Consider the following 14,709-nt stretch of genomic DNA (forward strand, 5'->3'; position numbering starts at 1 on the left):
GTTTTACAACGATATCCACCGACATCTACTTATTACGGGAGAGAAAAACCTCAAAAAATGTTCCCTAACTCTTTGTTAGCGATCTTCTGGGCGTGTAAACAGATTGTGCACAGCGTGCAAACACGCGCCCTTCACCTGGGCCACCGCTGTTCCTTCTCGAGCCTCAAAACGTTTTTTTTTTTTTTTACGGGGGTCGAAGGCCGCGGCTCGGGGGACACTGGCCACCCGCTCGCGGCCGGTGCACGGAGCCGGCCCCGGTTCAGCCACGTTTCCGCACGGGACACTACAGATCACCCAGAGCGCAATATCGTACATACGGCTCGGAACATCTGAAAATGATCTCCGGCGGCCGAGTGTTTCTGAGTACACGTCATTTCGCATTCATGTTTGTGCTCTCGCATCCTCCCCCCACGGCGCGCCCGCCACCCTTCCACTCCGCGATCCGCGCGCTGCGACACCGCTGGACTGGGGCGTGGAGGGCACGAGGCCGCCGCGGTGGGGTGCGGGGATCAGCTGCACCCACCCCGTAAGCACAGCCCGGGAAAGAGCCGTCCTGTTCCTCGATCTCGCCAGTGTTTCAAGACGCTGCGCTTTGGTCAAGAGTTACGGGCACAGGCCCAGTCTGACCGTGATATAACAATTCGCCAGCAGCCATCTCACCCTGCTGCTCCCGGCAGGCAGCCCCACTGGAGCCCAGCAGGTGTGAGCCTGGTCAGTACCTGGAGGGGAGACTCCTGGGAAAGCTGAGGCTGCTGCTGGAAGAGGTGTTAGTGGGGCCAGCAGGGGGCGCTCACCCCTGTGTGGGTCCTATTGCCCCAGTATAGTGACGGGGACATTATACTGTTAACAGGCGCCGTCCTTCAGATGAGAAGTAAAACCGAAGTCCTGACTCTCTGTGGTCATTAAAAATCCCAGGATGTTTCTCGAAAAGAGTAGGGGTGTAACCCCGGCATCCTGGCCAAATTCCCCCCTGGCCTTTACCCATCATGGCCTCCTAATAATCCCCATCTCTGAACTGGCTTCATCACTCTGCTCTCCTCCCCACTGAGAGCTGGTGTGTGGAATTGGGTAGCACACCGGTAACATCTGGAAGGTGCCCTCGCTGTGTCCTCGATTACAACTGAACTTTACACGATGTTTACCTTTACCTACGTTTCTTCCTCACAAAATTCTCTTTCGAACTATTGTTAGTGATGTATTTGTGCAGTTATCCCGTTAAACGGAGATAAAATGTCATTTTGTGCTGTGCAGTTCTGGTCATTCCCAGCAGGTGCGATGGCTCCCTCTGGTGGCAGAACACGTTATGTACCGCAGAGTTACAGAGACGATTACATGGGGTGTATGAACCGGGTATCAGTTACTGCATTAATATTTAATTGCAGTGATCCTACTGGATTTTGATCCAGTGCGGTAGCCCTAAAGTAATTCTAAATCCCCATTTAAAGTCTGATTCTCCGCTTTCAATTCCTAAATAAACCAACCGCTTGGCTTGTCCTGTACGCATATTAAAACACGATAGAATGTTCTGTTTGAAAATAAATCGGTAACTAAATGTAAAATAAATGTAACCATTGATCTTCACAGTAATAGCGTGGCAGTATAATATCCTTACACTGGCTGACACGAACTTTTTTCTCACCTGCTATAAGCTTTGATTTTTGTCAGGGACAAATATGATTTGTTTCCTACAGATTTTTTAAAATAACTTTATTCCTTTATTATAACTTTGTATTCCTGTATTGTCCCCGATGGGAAATTGGGTTTTCAGGCAGGTAAAAAAACATGACGCAATACGTAACACATTTAACACCACACGAGCCCATTAACAAATAAGAATCATACATAAGACGAAAAAAAACTTAAACTCCTTTAATTATATTGCCTTTTTGTGTATTCAAGGATGTCTAGCACGTTAAATAGACATTCACCGTGGCTCTTCTTTGGAGATGGTGAGTATTGCTTTCCTGTTGAGACCTCAATGTTGCTGACCGCGCAAAGCGTAGCTCTGAAACGCGTTCCGTAATTCCTCCCCTGCCGTCAATGATCTTTGTCCCCGCCGGCTGTCCGTACTCGGTCTGTCTCGGTGTGTGTGTCTGTCTCGCAGAGAGCTGGAAGATGGCGGAAGCTCCCCCACGGCCCGGCCGGTTTTTCTGTCACCGGTGCTCGGCAGAGATCAGCCCCCGCATCCCGGTAAGAGCCGTGGTCGAGGGTGGGACGGGGTAGCGAGACGCCGACGACTGGCGGTCGGGTTATGTGAAAAGCCGGCGCCGGAGCGGGCGGTTTTCGGTGTCCGTGGCTGCCCGGCGCCGTCTGATTTAATCGGTACGCAAGGCCTCTCCGTTTCCAGTTCTGCGAGTCGTGCTACAATACGAGCGCCCAGGAGCCGAGCCCAGCCTTTTTCAGCAGCGATGCGAGCAGTGCGGAGTGTCATTTCAACGCTTCGGGCTTGGAGGCGAAATGAAACGCGCCGCTTAAAGCCATGACGATTAGACGAAGCTTTTATTTCGCTCGTGTTTTGTCGACCCGAACACCGTGCCGCCGAGTTCGTTCCTTCAGCGTGATATTGAATTCACACAGCCTAGAACAGACAGCGGGGAGACCGTCCTCCTCATCCCCAGGGGACAATTCGTCTTGCAGTAAGCGATTGTTTTTACAAACGCGTGTGTGCGAAATATGTGCGTCTGCTGTTTTTACGTTAAGTGTGTCGAAGAGACGCTTTTGGGGGTTTGGAACCTGCAAAGAGAGACCGAGACGTGTCTTGAGCTTCAGTGAAAACGAAACTTGGTTCAATTCTGGAATCTTCTCTGCTACGTCTATTTTTTTTTTTACAGAACACAGTTATTTATTTGCACGAATTATTTTTGTTCTGTTCCCCAAAATCTTTAGACCCTTTTTATTCAGTTGGATAATCTGTGTGCTGTTTGAAATCTTTCGGGCTTCTGCGTCTGACAAAGTATTTCTTTTTCAAGCTCTTACTGTATATTTGTCCTAGAGCACTACGGTGCGTTTGTCTTTAGAGGTAGATCAGGAGATCGGTTCAAGTACTGTCATTACTATCGAGTCTGGGTGGCTGACTTAAATGGTACTTAAATAAGATTGTCATTTTCTATTGATTAGATAATGCATGAATAATTTACCGGCATGGTTATGATGAATCTCATTCAAGTCATGTCATTTTCACTAACAAGATGAAATTCTGTAAGTGCAATTATGTTAAAAGAATGTACATTTTAACACATTATCTTTGATCATAATTGTTCCTTTAAATGATCTGCGCTTGTTGGAATCTTAGTTTTACTTGTACGTTTTTGCTTTGTTAAAATAAATTGTCAAAGTTTCAGGCTTCTCCTATTGTTATTAGCGTTACTGAAGCCAGCTGCATTAAGTGTGATTCATTTGCTTACAAAATCCTGAGACAAAGTCTCCAAAAACCTGTCCTACAAATTCTGCTGCCTTTCCTGAGCACATCAGCACGGTGTGCTCTGGGCTTGGGAATCTACAGCCTGCATTTTTCATATTGCCACCACCTCCAGTTACTGGCTGCTACAGTTCTTTATTATAAGACATGTGTGACAGCACTGAACTGCACCAGAGTTGTTCTGAATCCCTTAATGAAAAGCAAAGAACTTGATTGGCAACAGATCTTTGCATTCAGGTATATATTATATGCAAGTGATATTCTGACAATGTATTTTCAAGCTACAGTTCTTGATCAGGTCTGTGCTTTTGCATGCTCTTGAACTAATCCCTTGCCCCTTTGTCTGGGGAGGGGTTCCATTCTGTGTTTACTGCCAGCCTTTTTGAATCTAAACACTGCCCAGGTCTGTTCAGTGTTGCTGTTCCTGAGACTAGAATGTGTTCTGAAGCTGTGTGAACCCTCTGGTCTGTTGAACAAAAGCACCTGACCACATCTATCCAAAAGTGCCATTCAGTGTGTTTAACTTTTGGAACAGTGGGCTCGGGTTCTGGAACGATCCTTAACACCACACGGTCCTATTCATGTGGACCTGGCGTTGTTTTGTTTTTTTTTCCTTTGTTTTTGTTTGCCTACTGCTGGGAAAATGTGATTGGCCATTCATCATCAATACTCTCAACAAACTCCTGGCATCCTCATTGGTATTGAAATAGTTTTAATTTGTCTGTGAACACCTGGAGTCAGTGCAGGAGACCCTTGCTGCAGTGACTGTGACAGGACAGGTCTGCCATCTAGACTTACAGTGCTTTTTATGTCCGTGAACTGGGGTTGAGTGTGAGAAGTCATTCTCAGGAAAGGTCTTGACAACTGGTGCTGGGTGACACCAAAGTAAGAACGAAAAAAAGAAAGTTTAGAATTGGAGTCATTTCATACCGGATATCGAAGCACACCTGCTAAAACGATTTTTTTAATTTACAGTAAAAGTGTCGGTGTACAGTTGTAAATAAACCAACAACAGAGTGGCTCAAACAGAACAAATTCTTTATTTTAGAATGGCCAAGTCAGACTCCTGACGTCAATCCCATCTAAAGCAGGTCGTTCAAGCAAGACATCCCAAAAATATACTTAAACTGAATCCGTTTTGTATAGAGGAATGGGCCAAAATACCTCCTAACCACTGTGCGGGTCTGATCAGCTGCTACAGAAAGCGTTTGGTTGAGGTTATTGCCAATAGAGGAGATGTGTTGTTTGTTAAATAAGACTGTCTTTGTTTATTATTACGACTTAGATGAAGATCAGATCACATTTAAGGAGCCATTCATGCAGAAAGCCAGATAATTCCACTTTTTCTTTCACATCTATATTGCTCTTTGTGCGTCCACCTCAATAGATGATTATACATTGAGATCTTGGTAGATGTGCAAATCTGATTTTGCAGAATAGAATTGGAAAATTATGTCTTTTGGAGCACTTTAATGGCAGAATCTAAACTTGAAAACATTGTTGGATTCATATTGGAATGGTACTGGTGCTCCAGTTGTATTGGATATTCTCGTATTGGCTGGGGTGGGAGTTAGCTAAAAAGACCCCACTCTGGCTCTGTGCAGGTTAGGAATTTGTCTTTTCGCATACCCCAGCCTGCTCTCCATGAGACACAGACACACAGACGGAGAGAAGCTTGGGGTCAGAGCGCAGGGTCAGCCATTGTACAGCGCCCCTGGAGCAGTTGGGGTTAAGGGCCTTGCTCAGGGGCCCAACGGAGTAGAATTCCTCTGTCAGCCACAGGATTTGAACCAGCAACCTTCCAGTCACAGGCACAGATCCTTAGCCACAGAACCACAGCTCTGCCCCATTATTATTATTATCATTATTATTATTAGGTTAGATTGTATTAATCCCTGTGAGGGTTACAAGGAAACGGGGTCCATCAGAAACCCCAGATACCATTCTCTCAGCGCCTGCTGCAATTGAACATCTCTTTGAAATGAGGCAGCAGTGTGGCGAAGTGGTCCTGGGCTTGTAAGTGAAAGGTGGTGGGTTCAAATCTCAGGCGAAACACCGTTATTGTAGTGCAGAGCTCAGCACATCCCCCGAATGACTCCAGTAAAATACCCAGCTGCAGAAATGGGTGCAGATGTAAACTGCTCTTTGTATAAAAGCAAATAAATGAGTAACCCGACAAACGAATGTGTCTCCGCATCTATTGCTAATTTCTTCCCTCTTTGCTTGCAGGAGTACACCTGCCCACGGTGTGAGTCTGGGTTCATCGAGGAACTGCCAGAGGAGCAAAGGTATTCCTGTTGGCCAGCGGGGGGGGGATACTAACTCTTATTTGCCACACAGTACTCAGACACAGGGAGAATTTCCTGAGCAACCTGTCTGTAGTTAATGTGATGCTGGGGTAGAGTAGTATGAGTGAACTAGGGACAATAATGAACCAAAATGGAAGTATAGAGCCACACAGTCATTTTCACACAAAAAAAATCTGTAACTTTTATAGGGTTTTAGTTATTAAGCTTTTGTCTTCCCTCTCTTGGTATAGCCTGCATATGAATAAGAAAAATCATTGTCTTGCCCAAATAGCTGTTTAACAAATTTAATATTCAATATTCTGATTGAAGGAGCTGGTTGGGGAAAAAATTCCCCAACCCATCTTTTAGAGAATTGTCTTACCGTCCTCTATAACATTGTTGATACCCACCGATGGTACAATGCAGGGTCTTGGGACGTTGGTTTTTCAAAAACTTTTTAACTGTTTTCAAGCAGCTGATGATTGAGTGATTCCTTTAACAGAATCGGGATTCTGGTCCTCCAGAACCACGTATCCTTGCTCTAGTTCGTACACAGACGACAAAACCGAGCATGGCTGTTGCTGTGGGTCAGAACCAGTGCCTACTGTAACATGTTTTTCCCTCCACTGCTGACGCACAGAATGTAAATCTCCTGCTTTGCTAACGTGATGTGTGCAGGCTCGTCACCCCACTTCAGATCCTCACCATGCATTGCATGAGTCATGATGCGGAGTCAGGTGGTCTTTTGTGCTGGAGCATCAGCATGGCCACAGATAAGAGGAGTCCATTCTTCCCTTCGTGCTATTTAGGTCTCTTGGCTCTCTCTTCAGTCTGGATGGGAGGTGGGAGGAAACTGGCGATCGCAGTAACAGCCCACGAGAAACTGGGAAGAAAACTCCAGTCTCGACAGAGACAGGCGTCCTAATCTGGAATCGAACCCAAGCCCCTGTAGCTGCAAAGCGGTAGTGCTGACCAGTTTGCCCTGAGCTGCCTGTGTGGTTCTGGAAGCATGTGAAGAAGCCCTGCTGATATACAACCGCATATTCCTCTTGGGGCCTGCACCTCCGTGTCCAGAAATAATTACGTTTTTAATTCTGAAATTCAAAATCCTTTCTTGGTAGAAGTGCTAATCTGGTTTCGCCCCTATCGATCTCGTGCTTTACTGCGTCCCTCTGGTGTTAAGGCGCCCGTTTTTCCAAATTTTTATTTTTTTTGGAAGGGGGTGAAATGGCTGTGACAGTAGGAAAGAATGTGCTACGCTGAGGTTTCAGGCCTCAGCTCTCTTTCTTTTTCTCAATTTCCTCTCGATGTGTCTGTCTGACCAGCACTGAAAATGGATCAACATCCACCACCTCTACCAGCGATGAGAACCGACACCTATTTGAGGTTTGTGAGCGGCTTGTTTTCTGTTTGTGGCGTGTCTGAGCAGATATCGGCTGTCTGAGAGGTTGACATTAGGAGTCTTTGTTCATTTGAGCTGAAAGTCAAGTCTGGGGAACCTTTAGGGAATTCATCCTGGTGTGGAAGAGAGACAAGGTGGTACAATGCTGCCTCTGTGTTGTCTGATGAAACAATGGGAAATTACAATCAAATGTTCTGCTTTGACTTGAGAGCTTCTGTTTCTGGTTTATAGATTGGTATCGTAAATTTGGTTTTAAAACCGAGGAGAAAAAAAATGGATTAAGGTAATTTAAATAAAATGTACTTTTTGTCTCCCTTGAGCATGCAGATAAAAATCCAAGTTAAACATGTTGGGAAGGGCGGTATTTTGAAAGTAAATGGTTCTGTTGTATTTATCCATTAATGCTGACAATGTTCAAGGAGGTCACTTACAAGACACTGCAGAATGGATGTCTCAGCGTGGTGTTGTGTGGTGCCTTTGTGGTTTTAGCCAGTCAAGCTGTAAAAAAGAGCATGATCAATTGCATGGAATTTCTCAGGTTAAGGCAGGTCTGTAGTTGACTGTGACTGGGATTCTTTCGTCTGAGCCCAGGTGACTAGCTGACTGTAATTCTCCTGATGGTAGAGGCAGCTATAGGATTAGCCGTAGCTGGCCAGTGTCATGCCCTAGACGGACTGACAACTCTCGCAGCTTCCTGGGACCCTGCGGGCTCGCTGCAACGTCAGTAAGAGATGAGTCTCTCCCTTTCTGTAAGGCCCTGGAGAACTTGCAACATATGAAACACTGAAGGGCTTAATGGGTGAGCAGGACAGAGGAGCTTGTCTTCTGACCAGTACAGGATTCTTTAGCTTGAGCCGGCATACGAACCGACAGCAGGCAAGTACAAATTGGAGTAAAAAAAGAACATGATGGGAAGGGTTCAAAAACGAACTTGCTGGAGATGAATAGTTTTAAAAGGAAAGAAGGTGCCAGCTTGGTTGTTAACCGTGTGTGGGCCTGCCTCCCTCCCACAGAACGCGGACCAACACCTGTTTACTTTCCCCCCCGGGTACGGCCAGTTTGCTCTGGGGATTTTCGACGAGGGCTTCGAGTTCGGTGCGGGCCTGCCCTCCGAGGACAACCGGGAGTCGGAGAACCGGCGGGAGCGCGACCTGGGCTCGCGGCAGCGGTACGGCGCCAGGCAGCCGCGGGCGCGGCACCTGCCCCGGCGGCAGACGGGGAGGCACGAGGGAGTGCCCACGCTAGAAGGGTAAGCGGCCGTTTGCCCCCCCCCGCCCTGGTCGCGGATCATGCTGCGAGGGCACTGAGCCGGAACCCACAGCTGGGCAATGGCACTGAAGCTCCTCTGTTGTGGCGGCTTGGCGGCAAGTAAGCTTGCAAAAATGTTGACTGATGTGGCAGGAAACAAACATACACTGGAAGTCTTGACCCGTCCCTCTGCCTTCGGAGCGGTGTCTCTGTGGCTCAGGATCCGCGCCTGTGGCTGGAAGGTTGCCGGTTCGAATCCCGCGGCCGGCAGAGGAATCCTACCCCGTTGGGCCCCTGAGCAAGGCCCTTAACCCCAACTGCTGCAGGGGCGCCGTATAAATGGCTGACCCTGCGCTCTGAGCCCCAGCTTCTCTCCCCGTCTGTGTGTCTCATGGAGAGCAAGCTAGGGTCTGTGAAAAGATGAATTCCTAATGCAAGAAATTGTATGTGGCCAATAAAGTGATCTTATCTCATGTAAGGGCTCAACCAGATATACAGACCCCAATACAGTATATGGCCAATAAAGTGATTGGAATAAAGCCAATCCACTCGCAAGGAGCAGAGAAACACTAACTACCCACCCAGCTGTCTGCAGGCATAACTGGCATTACCGGGCCTCTCTTTCATCACTGCAGCACTGCAGGGGCTTTGAAGTGTAGAGTAATTTACATCGCACTTTACATATCGACCTGTCTTGCGTTTTAATTCTGGAATCTTCTCTTCTCCATCTGTTTTTTTTTTTTTTTTTTTGCAGGACCCAGTTAATTATTATCGGGAATATTTTGTTCTTTCAAACAAAATCATCCCAGTACTTTACATGGAGTTTTCTAGACCTGAAAAGATAAGGGCCCTTGTGTTAATGTCCTTGCTTTGTAGTGAAGAACTTTTTTGTTAAATAGTAGATTAAAGAAGCAGTGAAGTTCTATAGGACCACAGGAGTCTAAATTGTTGTTTCTGACTTTATTTTGATTTAAGGAAAATACTCTTATTATGACTTTCATTGAATTTAAGGAACAAGTAAAGGTTTATTCCATGCTGAAAAGAGAAGAAAAGAAACAGAACATTTCGGCTGTGGAGCGTTCTTGAATATAAGGATACCACTGTTGTTCCTAACTTTACTTTTATTAAACTTAAACGTGATCCGAGCTCCTTGCTGCAGAGTGCACTGCATTCCTGATGCTTTGTTTTGGCTTGCAGTCCTTGAACATTGAAAAAGCCACAAGACAAAAAATGCAAAATCAGAATTTATTGAAGCCACTGTGCATCCACAATTTGTTTCTGGATTTAACTCAGTTTTGTTTTGTCTCCTTGTGCAGAATTATCCAGCAGTTAGTGAATGGAATTATTGCACCAACAGCAATGCCAAACATAGGAATGGGTCCTTGGTATGTACATTCTCAAGAATCTCAAGAATGTTTTTGCATGCGTTATGTTTTTCCCCATTTTATAATGAAAATGTACTGTGTATGCCCTATGGGCGTTTAGTAGATTTCTGTGCTGAGTAGAATAACAAAAATGAAATGTGCAGGAAATTTTCTTAAAAGATGTATATGGAGAAATGCATATGCTGTATAGTGTTGAACTGCATGCTCTTTAAAACAGTTAACTGAACTAAGAAATGCTCCTCATGGGGCGTGAAGGATAGTAGTTTATTAAAGCAGTAGTTTATTAATTAGGCATTTCGAAGTGGTCTTATAATTGAATCAAAAAAGAGAAAGCTGCCTTCAAAGGCTTGAATTGATTTAGTTATTTCTGAGCTCTTCCATGTAGGTGGGAGGCATTATCTGCAGTGACACTGTCCCCACTTTCTTTCACTGCGTTTGCTGGAAGGTGTAAGCGGGTCTCAGTATAATCACTTATACATTTGCTTACATCAGTATTTGAAATAATTCCATTTGAAGTGTTAACTCCTCCGAAACCACCAGTGCGGGTGCTTTTGGGAGCTGCGTGCAGGGCCTTCTGAACTGTATGCCTGTGAGGCTGGCACTGCTGAGCCCTTGTCTTCTCTTTCCAGGGGCATGCTTCACTCCAATCCAATGGACTATGCCTGGGGTGCCAATGGACTTGATGCAATTATAACACAGGTACACGATCTCACATTGTCATCAAGAGCTGCAGCCTGCAGCGCAGAGTCTTGTTGTCTGAAGCATCCGGTTCGAGGAGCAGGGTCCTTCATGCTCGGTGACCTCTGCTTTTGCAGGCTGACTTTCAGTTGAATTTCGGACGGATCTCCCCCACTCAGGTTGTTTTCTTCAGAGCTGCGAGCTCAGCTCATGCCTTGCCGTCGGTTCTGACTCCCCCCTCCTTTTTTTCCCCTCTTTTGTGACCCGCCTCTTTCAGCTTTTAAATCAGTTTGAAAACACCGGCCCGCCCCCTGCTGACCGGGAGAAGATTAAGACCCTCCCCACAGTACAGATCACAGAAGAACATGTAGGTACGTGGCCCTCTGGTGGAGAGCTGGCCTGGAGTCAGAACTTCAGAGCTGGATCAGTTAAGTTAAAAAGGGGGTGAAAGCAGCCGTTGTTGAAATGCATGTGGCGATTGACTTTGTGTTTCTTTCTTTGCAGGTTCTGGTCTAGAATGTCCTGTTTGTAAAGAAGATTACAGTGTAGGAGAAAACGTTAGGCAGCTTCCATGCAATCATTTGTTTCATAATGACTGTATAGTACCTTGGCTGGAACAGGTAAAACTCCTTTCTCTTCCGTCAAGCACATCGTGTCAGGTAGTGCTGCACGTATTATTAGACTGCATTGCTACATTCATGTGTTCTCATAGCTGTGTACAAATGTTTTTCTTTTCTTTGCTGTGCATTGTAAATTAAGTGGAAGGTAATTCCTGATATGCAGTTCTTGTTGCAAAACTGCATCCCCCCCCCAACCCCAATTATTAGTGATGTTTTGGGGGATATTTGTCAATATCAGTACTGCATTACACTAACTAGTAGAAGAATTCTTCTGGGTATTTATTGAATTGCATTCAAGCTGACTGCTGTATTGGTCAGGACCTATGGCAAATCAGCAGTCTGGGTTGGGAAGGAATTTGTGAGATGGTTTAAAATATTGATCCTAACATGTGGCGACGCTCACAGTGAGGCGGAAGGTGTTCAGACTTATACCTTGGCCAACGGCATCTCTGTGAGCAGCCGGCGTTTCCGTCTGGCTTCAAAGTGTTCGGCAAACTTGTTCTGGTCCTTTGGCGACTGTCGCACAACTCTGATCCTCAAGGGCCTTTGTAGGTCGCTGTGAAATGGTCCTGCTGCAGAAAGGCTCCAGCTGAGCTAGTGCACTCAGCGCAGTTCTGTAGGTTACAAAGCAACAAGGAAAGATTGATTCCACGCTAATGAGAAGGCCTTCTTCGGCCGTCTGTATGTGTTTTTGTGATGTGCTGTAGGTGAGACCTCTGAGCCCCACTGCGGTAGTATTTTTCAATTCATTTCTTTGTTTTTCTGTTTGTCTCCCCCTCCCCAGCACGACACTTGCCCCGTGTGCAGGAAAAGTTTAAGCGGACAGAACACGGCCACGAATCCTCCGGGCCTATCAGGGATGAATTTCTCCTCTTCCTCCTCTTCATCGTCCTCCAGCTCGCCCAGCAACGAGAACACCACCAACAATTCGTAAGCCCAGGCGCCTCCCTCTCCCGACCAGCAGGGGGACCGCTGGCCCCGTTGCCCTTCATCGCACCCCGTCGCGCGCTCGGGGCTCCGTGTGCGGCCCGTGGCCCAGAGAGAGGAGGGATGCGGACGGCACCAAGCTTTCGTTTTTTCTTTTTTTTTTTACCATTTTCGTTTTTCAGCGCAAGAACAAACCATCGCCCCTGTTTTCAAACTAAACAGAGACGCAGCTGCCGGAAGAGCAAGGAAACTGAGAAAACTTGCAGGTGCTTTCGGGAAATCAGGAGACGGATCGAGTCAGATCTCCGGTCGACGCTATGAGGAGGAAAAAAAATTCCCAGGAGTACTGTGCAATCTAGGGGAGTCATTTACCTGGTCTCTGTTCTCAGAGGACAAGGAAGACACTTCTGTTTTACATAAAAATGTGTAATTTTTTTTTAAAAAAGAGAATCTTCCTAAGGCTGTACAGCCAAGGGTGGCAATGGAGGAAAAATTGACATGTGTAAATAGATGCCTAATTTTTTTTAATTGCTCTGTATTCTGTGCAGCCAAGAGGGAAGCAGGAAATCTTGTGGAGGGGGAAAAAAAAAAGTGCTAAATTGGAAAGTTGCGATCACACTGGGATTAAAGGTATTTTGTTTTTAAGACTCCAGCAAAACACCCCCCTCCCCCCTTCCTTGAGATTTATTCGGTCGTCTTGACAGCGTGGACGTGTTCGCCTGGGGGAGGGGGGATCCAAATGGGGGGGGGGGGAGGCGCTGGTGGGGAAGCCAGTTTTAATAATGAATTCCAGGGCCGCGCGTTGAAGCAGGCTGACTGGCGGCCCTCCCCGCGCGGCGTACGCCGAACTCGCTCGGACGCTGCTGGTTGGTTCCCGACTTCCTCCATGGGTGTGGGGCCGCTCCTCGGGGTGAAGGGGGGGGGGGGGTTGGGTTGGGAACGCGCCGCTCCGTATGGAACAGAGGGAGCGAAGAACAGCCCATCGGCTCCGGGTCTCTCCCAAGTCCAGTTCCCCCCCCCCCCCCCCCCACACACACACACACACACACACACACACACACACACACACACACAAGAGCGAAGCCTGACTAGTCCCGCGCCTGCAGAAGACCAGTGCATCGGATTCGCAGAATCTGGCGGCAAAGGAAACACGAAGACGCTGCCTTTGTGCATTAGTGCTCTGGGGGCAGCAGCTCCTATTAAATGGGGGAAAGGGTTCGCACTTGTGTAGCATGAGCAGCATCCAGCCACACTCCTACACTCATTTCTTCTTCTGAGTTGTCTGCTATATTCCAGGAAATCGGGTTCAGAACCTAAGTGTTTTTTTTTCCCTTTTTTAAGTTATTCTAAGTTAAGGAATCATTTTTTTTTTAAACCATAATAAAAAAAAATAAAATGAACTATCCGGGAATCATGAATGGTTTGGAGGGGGGGAGGGGGGGGGGTATAGTGAAAAAATTAGGAAGTTCTCTTGTTTAATACTCTGCGCCCTGTCAAAGACACTTCGAGCAAAATTCAGCACAGTTTGCCAGTTCTTTAGAGCTAACCCAGGCCCTAGTCTCAGTCGTATGGCTCTGGCTTTGCTCTTGATAACCAACAATTATTTTGAGTACTGTCTGATCCGAATTTTCAGTTACAAGATCATTATTAAAATACGATCCTTTATGTTACTGCTCCTATGTATCCCGTGCCTTAATGTGCAAAAAATAAGGGAATGATGTGATCAGTTAACACCTAGGGAGGGAGCCCAGGAACCGAAAAGGGAGTTTACTTTTTCCAGAAAAACAAATGTATTACTAATTAACGAGATAAATAATGTATTATTAACACGATGAGTGTCAGGACATTTGTTAAAGTGGTGGATTTAACGTTATTACATTTTTATAAGTTCTATATTCTATGCAAAGTCAGGAAAAGTTCAACCTTCCTGTTATTCATTAAGAGCTACATGCACCTACAGGAGAGCCGACTGCTGAAGGAGCACTGATGTGATTGGAGCTATTCTTTAAGGAAGCCGACCATTGTAATCTTCATCCTGTGCTTCTGTCGACAATGCACACAGTTTATTTCTTAGTGGAAAGAAATGAACTTTTAAAGCTTACTTTTAAAAACATTATTTTCCGGTTGTAAAATATGTTGGGGATTGTTTTCATTGTACTTTAAAGATGTTGTGTTCCAGAACAAAGTTAGTTTTAAACAAGCTGTTAGGATTTGACTTTTAAGTGGATGGATGAGCATTGGACAGGACATGATTTATAATAACTGCAGTGGGGAATAGAATATAGGAACAAGTAAAGGTTTATTTGATGCTAAAGAGAGAAGAAAGAAAACACAACGTTTCCGCTGTGGAGCCTTCTTTGGGTGTAAGAAAGATAGGGCAGTCAGCAAAGATCTAGGATATCTTATCAGCAAAAATAGAATATAGTACATCATTAGATTTTCAAGAATACTGAATCTGGAATTGCACTATATGCAGAAGACACCAGATGGCGATGGTGTCCCTTAACCGGGTTTTTACACATCACCTGTCAATTCCTAGTGCCTCTTCCTATTTGCTTCCTGGTCAGAAGACCTAACTTAAAATATTAAAATATTACACATTTTCTTCTTCTATAATAGTCTAAAGGTTCTTTGGAGGGAGTTTATGATAGATGCCTTTAAGATCTCTTGTCGATAAGAAAGTGAATTCATTTTTAAATGTGCTCGAAAAACTTGAAATGATCAAGGCATTTCACAAAGAGAA

At 45.8% G+C, this 14,709-nt stretch overlaps 1 protein-coding gene across 2 annotated transcripts; it reads left to right on the forward strand.

Moving 5' to 3' along the window:
* The first annotated feature begins 2,063 nt into the window (after nt 1–2,063).
* rnf126 (ring finger protein 126) lies at nt 2,064–12,624 on the forward strand. 2 transcript variants are annotated; one of them, XM_088621997.1, is made up of 9 exons: nt 2,064–2,190; nt 5,648–5,706; nt 7,032–7,092; nt 8,122–8,357; nt 9,673–9,741; nt 10,371–10,440; nt 10,697–10,790; nt 10,924–11,039; nt 11,824–12,624. In XM_088621997.1, the coding sequence occupies exons 1-9, from the start codon at nt 2,116–2,118 to the stop codon at nt 11,971–11,973; spliced, it is 930 nt and encodes a 309-aa protein (XP_088478123.1). In that variant the 5' UTR covers nt 2,064–2,115; the 3' UTR covers nt 11,974–12,624. The 2 variants fall into 2 exon arrangements, with proteins under 2 accessions (XP_088478123.1, XP_088478125.1); XM_088621999.1 differs by having other exon boundaries at nt 8,167–8,357.
* Nucleotides 12,625–14,709: the final 2,085 nt, after the last annotated feature.

Source organism: Lepisosteus platostomus, chromosome 27 (assembly GCF_059453375.1).
Source record: "Lepisosteus platostomus isolate fLepPlt1 chromosome 27, fLepPlt1.hap1, whole genome shotgun sequence".
NCBI classification, from domain to species: Eukaryota; Metazoa; Chordata; class Actinopteri; order Semionotiformes; family Lepisosteidae; genus Lepisosteus; species Lepisosteus platostomus.

Coding starts and splice junctions, on each gene's coding strand:
- rnf126 (XM_088621997.1), top strand. CDS start 2,116: ATGGCGGAAGCTCCCCCACGGCCCGGCCGGTTTTTCTGTCACCGGTGC. Junction 5,707..7,031: donor GAACTGCCAGAGGAGCAAAG/GTATTCCTGTTG, acceptor CTGTCTGACCAG/CACTGAAAATGGATCAACAT. Junction 10,441..10,696: donor TTGATGCAATTATAACACAG/GTACACGATCTC, acceptor CGCCTCTTTCAG/CTTTTAAATCAGTTTGAAAA.